Source organism: Thermobia domestica, chromosome 13 (genome assembly GCF_964235325.1).
Source record: "Thermobia domestica chromosome 13, izTheDome1.hap1.1, whole genome shotgun sequence".
NCBI lineage: Eukaryota > Metazoa > Arthropoda > Insecta > Zygentoma > Lepismatidae > Thermobia > Thermobia domestica.
In genome coordinates, this window is record NC_137466.1 from 74,380,869 (window position 1) to 74,400,650 (window position 19,782).

At 32.4% G+C, this 19,782-nt stretch overlaps 1 protein-coding gene across 2 annotated transcripts in view; it reads left to right on the forward strand.

Annotated features, from left to right (window-relative positions):
* LOC145668244 (sodium/glucose cotransporter 4-like) overlaps positions 1 to 18,525 on the forward strand; it is a 255,030-nt gene extending 236,505 nt beyond the window's left edge. The window contains exons 10-14 of one of the 2 annotated variants that reach the window (XM_081735925.1): positions 2,046 to 2,214; positions 4,103 to 4,222; positions 9,301 to 9,396; positions 14,507 to 14,660; positions 16,919 to 18,525. In XM_081735925.1, the coding sequence (XP_081592051.1) occupies positions 2,046 to 2,214; positions 4,103 to 4,222; positions 9,301 to 9,396; positions 14,507 to 14,660; positions 16,919 to 17,256 (877 nt within the window). In that variant the 3' untranslated portion in view covers positions 17,257 to 18,525. The remainder of the gene's footprint in view (positions 1 to 2,045; positions 2,215 to 4,102; positions 4,223 to 9,300; positions 9,397 to 14,506; positions 14,661 to 16,918) is intronic. The other variant, XM_081735926.1, reaches the window with a different exon arrangement.
* Positions 18,526 to 19,782: the final 1,257 nt, after the last annotated feature.

Consider the following 19,782-nt stretch of genomic DNA (forward strand, 5'->3'; position numbering starts at 1 on the left):
CTGTTTAGCAATTTGTTCTAGATTTAATATTTTATCCTCTTTTTACAAAATATCTCTTGATTATAAAATGTTTTCCTTGTGTGAGAAAAGAACTTCAATAGTCAATTCACCGAGAGCGTATCCAAAGGGCTATAATATTAGAAATGTTGTGACATGACTTATGTTTTGAGTCTCATTTCAGGTGTTAAAAAACAATCATCCAGCATCTTTGAATATTCATTAAGCATTTTAAAACAAAATGCACATGTATTTAAACAAAAAAATTTTTAAAAAATAAGTGCATGAGTTGAATCCATATTTTATTCTAAAAGAAAACAATACAAAATAAAAATGAATATTTACGGAGCAAAAAATATAAGATATCAAAATTTACAGTAAGTTGTCAATGGTTTGGACCAGACATTTTTAAACAAATTGGTATAAGTAGAAAAAAATATGTAAAATATATTTTTATTAGAACTTTTGTGACCTAATTTCCACAGGACCTTTTTGTATCTTCCTAAGACATAACAAAATACTTAAGCTTTAAATCTTTAGTTTAAATTTGCGTATTTCAGGATCTTAATGCATGTTGGTAGATAACGCAATATTTTAAACTTTATTTATTTATTTTATTTTATTTTATTTTGTTTGTAGGGTCTTAAGATTTATTAAAAAGTCAATCGTAAAATCTGTGCCTCTGAAGTCCATATAGATGTTTGCGATGAGAAGTACAAAGGTCCTTTTTGTAGTTCATGTTTCACATTCCAAGGTTTGGAGAAAAGAGTTACAATTACTTTATCATTATTCGTGTTAGTGAAAATCCTTGGTCATAAAATATCTAGTTCTTGATTATTAAAAAATTTATATCTTCATTCTAGAGTACGAAAACAAAATGCATGATTTGCGAAACAAAGAATGTGAGTTGGTCACTTTCAAGCTGACAATAAATACCTAATTTATACTTATGATTTGTTAAAATGTTCAAATATTTTTCAAGCTTCTGTAAATTTTATTTTTCTCGTATATTTGGAGAAGATCACTCCATCCATTGAGTTTTGGTCTGTCACTTCTTTCTGTACATGTAATTCAAATCAGACTTATTAAGAGATCTGAAGGAGTTAAATCCCGGTTTTATTATTTTTATTAGTATAACACACAACTTTCAGGAGTATCCGTAGCTCATTTATATTTTCATCGCTCTAGGTGCTAATTATATTTTCATCAAACTTGGTAAACACATAATTAGTGTTCTCAAGTATTCGTATCCACGAATATTTAACTTAAAATTTACTATATCCTGTGTTTTTACATATAATAATTAAAATTAATACTTGTGTTCTGCTAAAAAGCAAAACAAACGAAGGTAACTGTTGTGAAGGGGAAAAAAATGTGTAAGAAAGATTAAAAGAGGAGATAATTTCACCAAACGAGTAATACAAAACAAAAGTTGTCTAGGGAGGGGGAAAAATCAAATAGGTTGTTCAAACCAAAGATTGTCATCGTATGAATAACCAGTATGTTATAAATGAAAGCACCAAATTTTTTATTAAAACTATTTACAACATGTAAATGGTGTATATTACTTCTTTTTCTCTATATATACACACTTTTATTTCTGTTAGCTTTTATATCACTTTATTTCCGCAGTTTATTATTTTTATCCTCAAGTAACTAATATATTAACAGGCACCGCAACTAATTAATTTAAGAAAAGACTTAAGAATACGAAATACAGTTTGTGATATGAAACAGTTAAGTCTCCAAGTATGCATAAAAATTAAATAGTTTTATCATTTAGCAAGGAAAAGAAAATAAAGTATATGGGGGGAAAATTATGATTTGTATGCATATTGGATGACTTATTTAGACCATTTGAACATTTCGAAAAGTAAATCTTGAAGTATCCGAAGTCCTTGACAACAACTGTCATGAACTGTGCATAATCTTACCTTGACTACTAACAGAGAAACAAGACATTGCATGATATTGTTTTCTCTTTTTCTTCCAATACGTAAGCATTTAACTCTACAGAGTTGTTCTGATTTTTTCTTCATCGTAAACAGAATTTTCATCGCTGTGCTCGTTGTAATTTCTATCATCTGGATTCCCATAATTCAGTCAATGCAAGGTGGTCAGCTCTTTATTTACATCCAGTCTGTATCTGCGTATTTGGCTCCTCCAATTGCAGCAGTCTATTGCATGGCATTGATTTGGCCAAGGATGAATGAAAAGGTACGTACGGAATTTACATTAATTAATAAAGGAAAGCGGTTGCAGGAGTACTTGCTTCATTCTATAACATTCCGTTAGAGAAAGACATAGGATATGTAAATTTTTGTATTCATTACATCGAAAAGATGTCCTGAATATCAGTTCATTTCTGTCGATGTAGTCAGAATTAAATAATTGAAGAATTCATTATTTTGACATGTAGAAAAATAATATAACTACTTAATGTAATATTTTGTTTTGCTGTCAGCATTAAGCTTTTGATCTGAATTAATTGCCTTAATCATGCAAATCAATAATAAAAAAAAAAACATAACCGGAAGAATATCAGAAGTGAATAAAGGAAATAGAAAGAAAGAGTACTTAAATACTAACGCAAATTGCTTCATTTTCTTGTGTGGATTTAATTGGAGATTAAACTATTGAGCACTGCTCCAGTGCTTCATCTGGCGTTGAAGAAGTCTCAACCTCAATTAGACAGACGGACATATGGGAGGAGTTCGCACTAATGATTGAGTTCTTTGTCATTTTGTTTTCTTTCCTGTACTATCAGTATTCTAATATGGTATTATTTTGTAGTGTGGGTCTTGAGGGAAGTTACATCAGTAAAAATTTTAATTTTGTTACTATAAACTAGAGGAGGAAAGTTTTTTACCTAATGTACAATTCTTGAATACAGCTTTCTAGAGAGGCACAGTGGTTTAGTAATAGAACGACTATCTCTCGTGCGTGAGCTTCCGGGTTAGATTCCTGGCGAAGTAAGTTTGTGGTGGACAACATCGTGTCCGTGGGTTTTCTCGGGGTACTCCCGTTTTGTCCGACTTTCTCATTCCACCAATTCTTCTATCTTTTTCTCTTGGGTTAACTCTAGGAACACCAAACGGGGGGGGGGGTCTCTGAGGCTCACAGCCATTAGTTCTTAATGGAAGCCAAAATACCTTGGTATTCCTAGGGTTAATCATCCGTCTCTCTTAGTCTAAAGGGTATAATTGTGGGACATTCAACTGAAAGATTTCCCTTAATTTGAATACAGATTTCTGTGATATAGGTTCTTGCTTTAGGTAGATCTATCTAGCTTAGGTCTAATCAATATAGACAACATATCTCACAATCTTTAAAATTTCCCTGTAACGTTTACACTTCATTGTTAACACACTCGACTGCATTCTACTTTTTAATAATCAACTTGTCGTTGTCACCCATATAGCATACGTACGGTCAGGCATGTATGCAGGAATTTATTTCGAAGGACTCAAAACTTTTGAAGAGTTCAAATTCAATATGAGAATAAATTATATTAGAATTTATAAAATCATTCCTAAAATTAGACTAAATTTAAAGAAAAGTAAGGATCTCTGAGATCTGTATTTCCAGGACCGACCTCCTGCGTACAGTAATAAGTTATGTCCAGCACATTCTGTCTAGCCCAGTCTCTACATGACTTCTCTTTTTAAATAACTACTCTAAACCCCTACAATTGTTACCGATTTTGGAATGGGTATCTATCTCTCTACAAATTTTATGGCCGACGCAAAAATGTCACCGATCATTCATTTTATGGCCAGCAAAATCTAAATTATATCTTACTGGTTATCGAAAGCATGAACGGTTAACATTCATCTAGTCACCGTCCAGAATTTAAGTTTTCAGACACAAAGATCTGATGTCCGATTGAAAGCTTTACAAAATATTCATCGAATGGATTAAGTACAGGCACCATTTTTTTTTATTTTTTTAAAAGTAAACTTCTGACTTTATCACTAAGGTAATTTACTCTATTTTATTAAATTTTACTGCTTAAGAAGGTATAATAAAAGTAAATTTTATACGTTTTCTTTATTAAATGTCTTAATGTATTTTCATTTCCTTTTTTTTTAAAAATAAAATCTAGGGAGCTTTCTGGGGCTTGATGACCGGTCTAATTATAGGAATGGTGAGGATGATTTTAGATTTCTGCTACCACGAACCCACATGTTATGAAGAAGAGACTAGGCCAGCTGTTATCTACAAAGTACGTATTTTTGTAACAATTTGCTTTTTAACGTAGAGATTGTACTATTGATAAGTATTGTAGAAGTTTTTAGCAACAGATAGTAAGTACTGTCAAATTGGGATCCGAACTATACTCAGATTTGTATTCAAGATGGTGGATTCTCAGCAGCATTTAGGGGCCGCGGTGCCTCAGTAGTAGAGCGTTCACCTGGTGCTTGGGGTCCCTGCTCGCGCCCAGCTCGATCCCAGCTCGCGCCGTGTGGACTTTGTGGTGGACAAACACCGCACTCGTGGGTTCTCCCGTTTCCTCCCACTTTCTTTATTCCACCATTTCATTCATTTCTCTTAATCATCGTCTTCTTTAGCCTAACCGGCACAACCGTGGGACGTAAAACTGAAAGATATCTTAAGTAAAATAAATTTAACAGCTCACTAACACTATAAGAGTATATCCACAGAGTCATTCAGCATATTTCCAAAATTGTCAGGCGTAGAACAATGAAATTTTGTATAAATTCTTCTTGATTCTAGGCCGTACCTAAAACGAGATTTTGGAAAATGTTCTAAGAGGAAGGAAAGAGAGTCCTTCTCTTGGGCATTCATTAGATTCCTAAAACTATTAAGTGTAGGAACTTGACATTAATATAAATATTTTCCTTGAGTCCTAGGCTGTAGATAAGACAGGATTTTAGGAAATGCATTTCCTAAAGAGGGAACAGGGACTTGAATGTATCTGTGGCAAATGTCAGATCTCCGAAACTTTTAGGTGTAGAACTTGGAAGCTGTGTAGATATCTCCTTGGATCCAAGGCTGCAGATAAGATTGGATTTTTCGAAATACGACCCCAAAGCGGAAGAGGATTTTTAATTTTTTGGCATTTACCAGATCTCCAAACCTATTAGGCGCGGAACCTTGGAATTTTGTAGGAGTGTGTTATACCAGACTGATAGAAGAAGAGTTTTACGAAATATAACTCCTAAGGGGAGAAAAAAAGTCTCGAAAGTATTTTTTGCTGTCCATCACATCTCTGAAACAATTGGAAGTAGAAAGTTGAAATTTTTCTAATATGTTTTCATTTAACTTAGAATTTTACCAAGAAGGAGAGAGCTCTTGAGTGTAACTTTCGTTGTTCATCAAGTCGTCGAAACTTCTTAAAAGTAAGTTCTGTAGAAATACTGTTCTTATACTCTAGGCCGAGAACCATGAAATTTTCGAAATGTGACCTCTACGGGGAAGGAGGGCGAAGGGTTTGAAAATGTTTTCTCGGTTTATCAGATCTCCGAAACTGTTAAATGTAGGATTTTTTAAACATATATTTTCCTTGGACACTAGGCTGGAATAAGATAAAATTTGCGAAATCTTCAGGAAAGAGATGAAAAAGGATTAGAAATTTTTTCGGTGTTCCCAGGCCTTAGAAACTACTATTTATATAAAGTTTGTATGTAGAAATGTTATCAACGAACCCTAGGGTAACGATGTGTCTGGGCTTTACGAAATGAATTTTCTAGTAGAATAAAGTGGGCGACGAACTATTTGTTCAACCTGTACCAGAACTCCTGAACTCTTGGGTATAGGAAATTAAAAAATCTTATACAAATGTTATAACTGAACTTAACAGACCTTTGCAACAGTTGGAAGTAGGAACTTGAAATTTTATTCAAACTGTCTTGTTAAACCCAGGCTGAGTATAAAACGGGATTAAACGAAATTAGTCCCTAATGAGATGTAGGCTTGGAACTTTTTCCGACGTTTACCAGCTATTCGAAATAATTTGCCGTAGGGAAATGAAATTTTGCACCAATGTTCTTGTTAGACAGACTCTTGCTCATGGATTTATCTATGTTAGCCATTTTGTAACCAGAACACATTAGTTAGAATATAGAAAGAAATTCATGAACATAAACCAAAATTGTCAGATTTAGTTACTACAGAAAACTTCAACAAACCGCAGGGAGACCTGAAAACACAAACAATTAGAGAGATATTTCCGTCAATGCAGTAATCAGGAGAAAAAAACTAATTGGTCTCGGATTAGAGTCCCTGAAGGATGACATTCACTTCTAACCAATTAAGGTCTCTGTTCAGTCGGTCTTTACATACAATAAATGGATTCTTGTACTGAATAATTGAATTGTGACCAATTGCCAGCAATTCGAGTAGTACGGAATATATTCGTATCTTTACACATGCAACATAACACATACATAAAACATCGACAATCACATAAAGAAAAAAAAATGTTACCAGTGAGACGAAGGTTTATTTGGTAATTCCAGTTAGAAAATATAAAAATACAACACACGAAAATTTCTACGCATAAAACACAATCACCAAAATGAGAAAAAGAAATAAAAAATAAGGAAAATAATAATCCATTTTTTTTTATGTCTGTTCATGTATTATATTAATGATCATTCCACAATTTCACTTTCCGTACTTTTCCACACTATTCACACTTGGAAAGGGGAAGGAAGAGGTCTGCAGCTTCCGTGTAGTTATCTTCCTGGTAACAATGTAGAAATCAATGTTTAATATCGTCGGAATGACGACCCCACAAAGTTGATTTTTTCTTTTTTCTATATTATGGAGAAAATAGCGTGACGTGTATGGTCAAGGACAAAACTGCTTATGGAACCGGAGCGGTTACATTGCTTTGTAATAAATTGGTTATTATTTACTATAGAATGTAGACATATGTTTTTAACAAATCCGCAGGAAGTTAAAGAAGTGTATAATCATCAAAATTCAATGTACAATTAATGATTAACCTTAGAGTCCAAACCCATCCTGCCGCGTATCCTCTTGGAGCCCAGGCAACTTTTTGAACGAAATGCAATATTCTTAGAGTTATTTTTACATGCGAATAGCTCATTTCATAATTGTTCTAGATATGGAACTAGAAGCAAAATACGCAGAAAGATTAGTGGTTTATAAAAGGTATGATTTATATTCATTAAAACAAGCAGGAAGGGTGTTGGATATTGAAAAGGTCATTTGCTGAACATTTGACAGAATTGTCATTGTCATTCATGCTTTGACTTCCACCCTTTCTGGAGGCCAATTTATCCTCTTCTCCTTCCCCCCGTAAAAACGGTTAGTTCTGAGATCTGATAGATATACCACATTGAATGAAGCTGTGTTCCCTCTGAAAACCTTCCAACTAACTGAGCAAATAAACTTGTTTGTGACATGGATACTTTTTAAAGAATACCATCCCATTCTTACCTTACATTGATACAGATATGCTTCTTCCAACTAAGAGGGATAGTAAGAAAGCAGTAAGAGGGATATATATAACATGCACTTAAACCAAGGTAATTCTATATAGAGCGGGCTTTGAACCAGAACATCTGTGATGGCATCGATCGGTTGCATTAAGATTGACCAGTACGGGGTGAGGGAGTGAGAGTGGAGGAAAACGTGGCAGTCAGTGCAGTGCAAACAAGGACATGAATCATGCGTCAAATGAAGACATTGCGAAGAGGGTAGTGAGTATTACACGAATGTCGGTGGTCGTAATTTAAAGAAACACTGTCGCACATTTTGCAAAGGAAGGCAAATACCACGAGTGATACTCAAAGTACTCAGACGTTTTCGAGTAACAGGAACGGCTAAATATAAACCGATTACAGGACAATCTGCTGTCAAATCAATCCCAAACTTGTGAATAAAAAGTACGGCGAAAATTCATGACAGAGCCCACCTTTTGTGTACACTCACAGCTGCAAGATATTTGGCATCAGCCAAATCCACTCTTAGTGACATTAAACTTCACAAATTAAGTATCAGGGCAAGAACTCAGAAAACTGTCTCAAAGCAAACAGCAGACCAAGAACAACTTGCAAAAAGAGTGTATCGTGCAGGAAGTATTCCTGAAAAGTGTTGTCATTGATGATCAAACCTATATTCCAAGGGACTCTTCAGATATGCCAGGACGAAAATTTTATTACTCCGCAGACCCTGCTCTTGTCATTTGACTGCAAATTCAAAAGAAAGGCAAAGTTAACATAACGATAATTCGTGTGGTAAGCCATGGACGCAGAAGGGAATTTCTCCAAACCTATCATTTCGGAAGGTACTCAGTGCTCAAGCCTATTTACGGAAATGTGTGAAAAGTCGCCTGATTCCCTTTATTGCTCAGCATCATGGTCCAAGTGACGTTTTATTCTGGCCAGATATGGCAACGGCACATTATGCCCATATTGTTACGGATTATTTCCGCAGTCAAGGCATTGATTTCATGAAGAAACAGAACAATACTCCAAATGTACCAGAAACCAGAGGGATTAAGAAATTTTGGGCTCTATGTAAGTAAGAGTATGCAAGACGACGGAAGCACTCACAAACTATTCGTGGTTTCAAACGCATGTGCTCCAACATCAGCAAACACATTGCTACCGAGTATGGTGAAATCATCATGTGCCATGCCTGGAAGGTACTCCGTGCTACTGGCACCAAGGGCATTCGACATGCTTTGGAACCAAAAAAAAAAAAAAAAAAAAGTGTAAAGTACTTGTGTATCTACTCCCTCGAACCTTATGATTTCTGGTGTTAATATATTTGTACTTCTGCAGAGTACGTCTTATTGCTCGGACATGATGTATCTACTTAGGCTTCAAGTGGGTCACATGAGAGTAACTGTATATAGGTACTTAAACTCCTAAGGTTTTTATCTTAGATTTAAAATAACAGTATCTTCACAAAGTGCATGTTAGAAGTGAGCCAAATTTCCACAAACATGCCACACAAAGATCTTCTGCAAAAATTTTTCACAGTAACAGGACTTTTAAAAGATTCTAGTGCAAAAAATTTACGTTAAATAGTGCAAGGCAAAAATTCTAAGATGATGAGTTGCTCAGATCTCATGAGGAACGTGTCAGGGAATACCGAAACAGTACAGTTAATAGTACATTAAAAATTAGACGTAGTAAATAAAACTGCATTTACAAATCATGTTGTTTAAGTTACATAATTTTCGTCGATATCAAATGTAAATGTAATCTTCTGACAAGACTTAAATCTTTAATTAGCTTTCATTTCGTATAGACTTTATTTATTTATTTTCATTAATAATGCTTCTACTAATCTTCCTTTCAGGTTCATTACATGTACTTCGCAGTATTGTTGTTCTGGGCTACTGTTGTGCTGTGTGTTATAGTTAGCTTTTTGACACCCCCTACTGAACAGTATCGAGTAAGTATAACTTTGAAATATGAAAAAATTCTTACTCTTACTCTTTCTTTATCTTCTTATAATTGTGATTTAAATAGCAATTAAAACTACTAGTAGCAAGTTATATATTATTCATGGCTGTAAGTGTTTGACTTCTAAACACATATTTGAAAATTAAAATCTACACGCGATTAATATAGATTTAGAAGAAATGCACATACACATAGAGAAAATGCCTACCAAATCTGAAAAAGTTTTTTTTGCTCCTAAAAGTTGTATATTCACTTATTTAAGATGGAAGTAATCGTAATTAAACAATTTGGGATATCTTTAAATTTCCTTTCGAAACTGAGACACTTGAGTGCTCCAATAAATTTGTCAGGACATCGGCATATGACAAAAAAATAAATCAAGGAAAGTCCGGGATCTCTGAAATTTATAGGCAGATATTGGGTCAAAAACTCATTGAAGTTTATGTAACATGCATATTTACTGTGCATTAACTGGGTGAATTACTTGGAAACTGTGTCGTTACGATTAATACTGTGTAAAACAATAAGGGTAGTGTGTGTTCTTTTGATTAAGTAAAATAATTGTTAAATTCACACAATCTTAAGAGTACTTGCTTCAAATTTCTTCTTGTTATCTAAGCAAATGTTCAGAAGTCACGATTATTTTCAGTTGAAACTCTTTTGGTGATTCGTATGAAACTCCGAAACTTGATAATGTGCCATGGTTTATTGAGATTACCAGTGTCTAAATTAAGAATAGATGTCCTTGTCAAAATATACTGTGATTCGTAGTATTTCTAGGTTTTCAAGTTCATAGTTTTTCTATGTAAAGTTCACTGCCACACTTATTTTGTATTTACTTCAAATGAATGTTTTGAAAACTTCGGCTGTTCATAGAATTCTGATTTTAACATATCTTTTGGTCATGCCAATGTAGTTTATCTGAAATTTCACAATCAGTCTTATGAACTTCTCCAATTATTTTTTCGCGAAATAACTTCAAGAGTAAAAGATTTCTTCGATTAATGTAGAAAAATAATCTTGCGACAATTATTTCACAAGGAAATGGGGAGGATCATGTGACTGGGGAGTTGTGAATGTAAAAGTTCAACAGTAATATTTAACATTAGGAAAAAAGAACACGTTAGAGATCGTAGGAGTAACGGAAACGCAACTTTTGAGTTTATAAAATATTTATTTGAAAGTAAATATAAAATTAGCGCAGTAAATACAAATAATCATAAAAATCGAATGTAGAGAAACACCTACTATTCATGTCATACTTTGACAAGGAAATCGATCCGTAATATATGCACTGATAATCTCAGGAAATTGTAACTCAGTATTTTTAAATTAAAAACTAATAAACTTTCCACTAAATATCGTGATCTAAGTATTTAATCTGGTAATATTGCTCATATGTCAAAGAAAACAAACTTTTAAGTGGACTCTTTAGCTCGTATTGGCCAAGGGTAAATTTTATACCTTCTCCTGGACACACTGCCTATTTAGCGGTCACACACCCTTTCAAAAGAGTTCACCCAGTTAACCAGGGCCGGATTAAGGGAGGGGCTTAGGGAGGCTATAGCCCCGGGCCTCCAGGTGAACAGGGGCCTCAACTCTTATCAAAATCACAACTGCTATCTAAAAAGAAACATAAAGATATAATTATCATCACAAAATAAGATATGGGCAAAAATATGAAAGATGTCCCCTTAAGTTTCCTACTGTACTTTCACAGAAATGTATTAGGTGAAGTCAGCATGGACCACATATTTTTTCTACCTCCAAGCCTCGAGATGGATTAATCCAGCCCTGCAGTTAACAATAAGTTTTCAGCAATTTTAGTTGCTACAAAAATTTTGAAGGACATTAATGCAAAGCCAGTAATAATATCTTATTATTTTCTTATTCTTCGCGTTCCCCTTTCTGTTTAATTTCCGCCCTTTATTTGAGATTTCTGAAAGTCAATCGCAAGGGCAGTATATGTCATAGGCGATCTATAGAGCTTATCGGATTTTGACCAAACTTGGCATGGAACTAGACACTGACTTGCTTAGTACGCGTGTGAAATATTTTCCTCTATAGATCCGAGTTTTAGTGATCAAAATTGGAATTTGGATTTAGTCATATTTCACAAAGAAGATAAGAGATCACAAATTAGTATGCATGGAACACACCTGTTAATCGTTAAGCAAACGTAGTTTGTAATGTATACGGCAACCCAAAAGCATAAAAAGCATAACAGCAATTTACACATATGGTTGGTATCTTCAACATAGTTGTAGTTGTTTAAGGGTCCAGAAGAAACTAATTTTAAAAGCATAATAAAGCATAATTTTGGAAAATAAAGCATAATTTAAAATATATAGCACAATTCTTGGAAATTCTATTAGAACAATTCTTGGAAAATTCTGTTTAACTGCAAGTTTAACATACTGTATTAATATTTTTAAAGCCAATATTTACAGTGCAAAACCTTTGAGAACATAACAACAACGCAACACTGAAAAGCTTATTTTTATTTCTGTAAACCTTTCGGTGTAATCCTTTGAAGTGGAAGAAAAGTGAAAGAAAAAAGGAAAAGAAGAAAAAAACTTTCCGCTAACAATGAATAAACAATAGTTTTATTCTAAGTGTAACTGCGCTGTTATGTATGATGAATCGAAATGTACAAAAAGTGCATAAGAACTCTACATGTATACCTCTTGAACTTGAGCACTTTTGGTGGCATCATTTACTTTCCCTTTCTGCATATATGCACCTCTAAGGCGCACACAAGAAAGAAAGAAAAAAAAAAAAGAAAGAAACTGACTTGAGTAAAGCATATCTCTTTACAAGTGCATGAAGTGGAAAGTATATGAAAGAAACTGCTTGCAGAAAATATTAATAGATCATGATACTTAGAATATTTAATGTATAGTAAATATTACACATTATACACGATTTATGTTAAACAATGACTGAAATTAACAATAAAGCATAATTTGGAAAAATATAAACCATAATTAAGCAAAAAATAGAGCATAATGTGGGTTGCTCTAGTAATGTAGATTTGCGAAAATCAACGAATTAAGATGAATTTTATCTCCAATCTAAAACTTCATTCCTTTTGGCTGTCAATTAAAGGATAATCGTTTATCAAACATACCAGGTGTAACAAAAGTCCAGAGCATATTAATGCAAAGCCTATAAAAATATCGGAGGCTCAGTGGTAGAGTGTTTACCTCTGGTGCGTGGGATCCCTGGTTCGATCCCCGGCCAACTAAGTTTGTGGTAGACGACATCGTGTTCGTGGGTTTTCTTGGGGTACTTCCGTTTCCTCCCACATTCTCATTCCATCAATTCTTCCATTATCGTTTACTTTCGTAATCATCCGTCTCCATTAGCCTAGAGGGCACAATCATTGGACGTTAAACTGCAAGATTTCATTTTTCCCTTTTTATTACATAGTTTTGCTATGTATATCACAAATTAAATAATAATAATAATAATAATAATAGTAATAACCTTTTGCCAAAGTTCTAATTGATCATTTTCAAAAAAATGATCAGATAATTATGCCAACATTATACAATGACTTCTGTACATCTAACGTAACATTGAGTAAAGTGTTTGTCTTGTAGATGTAAAATTTCTTACATAGGATTAAGTTTCTCCAGGAGTCAATCCATATAAAGTGATTCAATAATTTATTTATTTTATTTTATTTTTTATTTATTTTTTGTCGCTTGACCATTTTTAATTTTTAGGTTTTTATATATACTATTACCATACTGACAGCCAAAACTTAAAAAAAAATCAGCCCGTTTGTGAATAGTGGCCATTTTTCTTGAGGAGCTCGTACCAATTAGTGACTTATAGAAGTTTCGTTAACGTCTTCTGTCTTAGGACTAGATTATTCTAAAACATTGAAACAAATACAATTTTCTTCAGCACTTTTTTCTGTAATTTTGTCTCTTAGCATGAAAAGACTTAATTGAACGCTAATATAAGTGACAATTATTCCCTTAACTTAGTATCGAAAATAACAATTCTTCTTTTAAGAACTTCCTGTCGCCTCTCTGCTTACTATTAATGAAATGTATTACAAAACTATAAAATCTTAAATGTGGGGATTCATGGGAAGTTGAGATTTGAACCTGTCGAAATCACAATTTTCGCGTAAACTATGAAAGATTGAAATGGTAGTTTTCAAGGTATTACTGCTGACTAGTGAAAACAGTGAACAAGTTTTGAGTATCTTCACGTTATTTTTCCAGACTCTTTATTAAAAGGAATTATATTCACGACTAACTAAAAATTGAAAGTTTAAATATTGCGTATTTGGTCAACTTTATACAACTGACCATAACTTATCTTGGCTGAAGAATTTGGCTGTATTGATAACGTAACTAGTTGGCCAAGTTCTTCAGATACATTCAGAATGACGAAATTTATTTCAGGAAGTTAGCAGAATCGACACCATAACTTACCTTGGCTGTTTTGATAACTTTACTTTCTTTGTCCTTCTTCGGAACTTGGGTTCTTTTTTGACACGGAGTATTTTGAATTGAGATATCATTGTCTTTATGAGACATATGATCTGATTAATACCATATTATGTAATTATCTTCATCATGCATGTTATTTGATGAAGATAATGTATCTGGTGAAGGCAATAGTGTATTGCTGATACTGTAACGCATTATTAATAAGTGTTTGCTTTCGTCAAATTTAATTTTTATTTAAATTATATGTAGTTCCAAAGCTAAAATGTTACTTTTATGTTTCATGTCTACCTATCTGTTTTTATCCTTTGTGTATTGTATCAGTGTTTTAATTTGGGTTTTATTCTACACCTTGGGCTGCTTCTATGTAATGATTATTACTTATTTTGAGATACCCCTCAAAATTTTTCTTTACAACTTCATATACTAGAAGAAAAATTAGAACTAAAGTAAACTAATCTATTCGATATAGGACATTAGAATTAACTTTTATTTATTTTTTAACTTCTAAGAAGTCAGGGAAGTTAATTTGAAATTTTAGATATTTATTCTGTGTTTTGAATGTAATTAAACACATTCAAAAAAAATGATACTGTATGTGAATAATTTTCTGAAATTAAAACTTTTCAGCTGATCAGAACGACGTTCTTCACCCGCTTCGACAAATCGGAACGAGAGGATGAAAGAGAGAAGGAAGAGCGCCTCACAGCTGAAGACATAGAGCTTGCAGATATGGTTGAAAACAAAATAGACATCCCGAAGGAGAAGGAGGAAGGAAAAAGATGTAAGTTCCTGTTGATAAACGTATGAAAATTGAAATTCTTACAAGCTGAGTGTAGAAAGATAAAATTAATTTCTTTTAAAATTCATAGAACATAGAAACATAGTTGAATGATTTATTGTCAAATTCATGTAGTTAGGCCCCGTTATTCACTAACTTCAACTCGTATCTTAATGCAGTGATGAGTAAATAGCCATTTGTTATATATATAATATAGATAGATAGATAGATAATATTAACAACTCTGTGCGTAACAGGAAGTGTGTAGCTGGGTCCGTAATATATGTAAATCGAGACGTTTGAAAATATTATCTTTTACCTTTTGGTTACAAACTATATTCTGCAAAATAAAATTATTGGTAAGGGATGAAATTTTGAAAAGATGCAAATTGTGTGGAGTTACTTTCAAATGATAATAGGTCAGACCCTAATTGGCTTTTATATATATATATATATATATATATATAATATAAAACAAGAAGCGGAATACGTTGAATAGAAGCGGTATACGTAGAAAGGTTCAAAAAACATATTACTCAATCATACCTATTCAGAGGAGTCTCCTCATTGGGGTCAAGGAAAATTAAAAATAGACCCCCAATTGTGATTCTTATTTTGTTCTGGCCCGCAATATATTACAAATTGATCAACACTGCTTTAACAAATGAAATAATACATTTTTTTTATGTATAAGACTGGCCAAGACGTAGTAATTCAGATATCTTGTTTATCTACTAACATTATCGTTTCGGAATTACTCTGATGCAATTAGCCATCTTGAATATCAAACCTCTGATAATGTGGAAGTCATTGCATATTGCATATTTTTGGGGTGTGAATAATAGCCAATCACACCTTATTTTCCTTCTTTGTGATTTGTAATTCAAACCTTTAAAGATAACGAAGTACATCTTCATAAAATAGACCCTTTACGTTAGTTCCACGTAGTGACCATTTTCGTTTCAATAGCAGCGTCAGTCCTGCTGTTGGTCTCAATAACAGCTTGTATTACTATTGCCTTCACGATTTTTAACTCAGTTTTTCTTTTTGTATTACTTGTTCTTTGTAATTGTTACTATCAACAAGAAAACATACAGACTGTAGATTATAAAATTTTTGACTAGAAATGAGTTGAAAGTTAAGTAGTAGCATGCGTAGTGGCATTTTACTTCAGTTTCTTTACTTTTAATTTATTTTAAAGGTAAGTCAATACGATCTTAATTACGAATTATTTTAGCCTCTGTGAATTATACAAGGAATTATAGGGCAAAAAGACAAGTTATTGTCTCTTGCTACGGAAATGATTTGAATGACACAATTGTACATTTATATATCAGTCAGTATATTTGTATAATTCAGTCGTAATATGTATTTAGTTTTCATTAATATATAGACACTGGCAGAGGTGGATTGGCTCCATGAAAAGGGTGGTGGTACAGATTTTGGGAGGGCTCTATACCATTTGGTCGAAGCAGTTGTATTATGTCATTTATAGATCTGTTGCTGAAGACATTTCATCTATAATCACACATGATTTTAACTATAACATAAGGCAGAATTTTATAATAAGGTGCTGTGTTACTGTGATGTTTGGTTTCAAAGACAGCCGCGGAAATATATGGTTGTAACTTCAGAGGTTAACTAACCTTACACACGCCTTGATAAGTTATTGCCGAGAAATATTCATAAGATACACAAGTTATGTTGTGTATTATTGCGGAAATATAATGTAGATATTTCAGGGAAATTTATTCATTTTATTTTCATTATTAAATAGAATTTTTGGTGGGCGCATCCGAAGTTTTTAATTATTTCAGCGGCTGAGTACCAACGTCAGGAGTTAGGATATTTGGGAACATAATAGGTAGGGCATAGGCACAGGAAGGTGGAGACCTGACTCATCGCACGTTGTTTCATTCTTGAATTCCATTGACTTCAAACTTGCAGAAGATATGTTATAAGAGAAAATAGGTTATTTCGTCCATTTTTAGGGTTTTTTGTACTTAAATACTTGAACTTGATATTAAATATAAGATTAAGATAGTAAGGTTTGCCTTCTAAATTTTGAAATTAAAATATCGACATTAAAAATGTGCATGGATATGACTGGTTCATTCACCGGCAAATGTAACAATTAGTGAAGCATGCAAGCAAGCTATAAGAACAAAGTTAAAATATTTTCACATTATGCTTTGTGCTATATTAAATTAGTGTATAATACAATAGTATTTCAAACTTCTTAATATTGTCATGCTGTACAGTTGATTCAACAGTACAGTCTTTTATTCCTCTTAAAGCACCCGAAGTGTCAGTTGTTTCTTCGCTGTGGAAAAAGTTGTATAATTGGCTCTGTGGCATCGAGGATAACCCGGAAAAGGCTCGTCAAATAATGCAAGAGATGGAAGAACGATCCAAGAAAATAAGCGACTTGGAACAAACGAAAACTGAGAAGTGGATTCTCAACAGCTGCCTCGTCCTCATCCTAAGCTGTACCGTTTTCTTATACACCATGTTTTCAATTAATCCGTTCCCTCAAGAAGTGGTGAATCAACTACGAATGGATGCCTATTATAGAGTGATCAATCAAACGCAGTCTTGATTTCAAAGTGAGGGAACACCCATTGTGATCTTTGTTTGGTTGTTACTTATTGTAATAAGTAATTACGAAAAAAGATTTTCAGTTTCGTAAAAATAGAATAAGGAAACAACGTTTAGCCAAATTGAAATGGTTTGTGTGCCAGTAAGTATCCACACAACATAAATTTTAAAAAAATCTAGATTGTATATAGTAAGTTTGTGTGTGCGTGTGTATGTGCATTTATTTTTGTATTCCTTTTTTACACTTTCTAAAGTCGCCATTTTGTTGAAAGGAATTTGAGAGAACTTTTTACGAAGAAATAAGATCAACAAATAAGGAGTGATAAGGTATGCACACACACATATATATATATATACACAGTATATATGACTGCATTTTCGTATATTTAAATACATATATATTTATTATTTATGATATTAATAACAGTATTTGTTCCCAGTATACAAGCTTGTTTAGTGTGAACATTTCAAATAAACATGAGATAACGTTATGTATCATGAAAATAGTTTGTTTGTGGCTCTTTTCCTTTTTATTACTATTATTTTGAAAGTATTTTAAGTTAATTGGTAATTTTCAAACCACAATAAAATTGCTTACATATGTTGTATTGTGTTTACATTTACGAAAAAGATGTATGTCACAATGACAATATATTGTATGTAGGCGAATGAGCAATAATTGTGTGGATTATATAAATATACTATATTTTTTGAGAATATTCACCGTGTGTTTGGATACAATGGTGACTTATTACTAAAGAATGATTTGTTGATAATGAGTGAATATAAGATTGTTCTGTACGCCGTACAATGAATTTTGAGTGAAAGTTAACAGTTGCCCAGAATGTCTGAGAGTGATTGTTACTATTTTTTTTTTTTAACCAAAATAAGGAAAGGACTTTACACACATACACACGTACTTTAGATATATTCTTTGTTATATTTCCTGATGTATGTCAATACAATTCAAGTTTTGAACCATGACTTGTTTATTTCTTAGTAACTTCGTTGCATCAACAAATGTTTACATTAAGAGTTAAATGTAGGAGTGTTTTCTTGTTTTGGGGGGTTAAAATACCCGTTTCTGCTATATCCAAATAATTTGTTGCTCCTGCGTGTATTGGCTTTAATGTGTATGCAGTTTCTGTTCATTAAATCAGTGTTTTAAACATTGCTCTAATGGGTTTGAACGATGTAATGGGTTTATATTACAGTGAGGTCTTTCGGTAATAAAACACCATACCTATTAGTACTTAAGACTAATTTAATGTGAATCAAGTCCTGTTCATCTTTTATTCGTTTAATCAAATCAATTTATTACACAACAATAGCACAGTAAATTTCCATCTGATTGATATACAAATTGAGTTTAAATTCTGAATTTATTTTGATCATCGAGCACGTATTTTATGGATGTTCATCTTACTTTTTAACTTTTTATTTTATCATGCGTTAACAATTATTATTCTCTCTTTTCCCGCTAATTCATATCTTCTTTGAGTTAAATGAATAACTAACTCTTAAGATGTGTCTTTCAGAATTTTGTTAATAAAATGTAAGTATTAAACTATCACATACAGTCATAAGTGTTCGAATTCGCAGATTAACTTATCTAACCTCTTTGTCCAGTATTTGCTCCGAATGAATAGCTTTACGTACTAGAAATTTTGTACTAAATACAAAATTTTAGTACAAACAATAGAAATTGTTGAAATATGAAAAACTGAATACTATAATAAAGTTAAAATTTCGATTCAGTCGAATTATAGTTTCCCTATACTTCATGTCTAAATTAATTTTTTTTAAAGAAATGCAATTTTTCTGATTTCAGTCAGTCTAAAATGAATGCTTTTATTTTTTAAGTTAAATGTCATTGAAATTAATTTACTGAGAATAAAGGCAATTTTCTGGGAAAATATAGTAAAGCGAATTTTCATATATCTGAATTTAACTTTACCAAATTATCTTCATATTATTAATGATAACAATTAATTAATTAATAACAATTTTACTGCCTAATGACTAATGTATTTATTAGCTATTAAAAACCATAAAGAGAAATGTCTACTGATAGTGATACTTAAATACAATTTCAGTTTCAAGAAGTACTTCAAGTACCCAATTTAGTCTTCCATTTTTCTATCTCATTTTCATTGATTTTGTAAATAACGAGATTTTCTCAGTACAGTGAACAAACTAAACATTAGTTAGAAGGTTTATGTTCTGTAAAGTTTCACAATTATTTCCTCACATTGTTTTGTGGTCATTTCAATAAGAAAATTAATAAAGAATTATCTTTAATGTATGATCATTTAGGACAGTTTGAAAGTGTCCTTTATTTTATCGTTTATTATTAACTACTGCTCTCTTCCTTCTATTCTTAAACGTAATTTCGATTTCACCATTTAGTGAAAATTATTTTGTTTTTGATTTAGCGAAGTTTTCTTTATAATTTTCCTGTATAAATTCTCTTATAAAAAAGTTTGATTTCCATTTTTACAATAAAAATTTTAACAGAAAATCTACA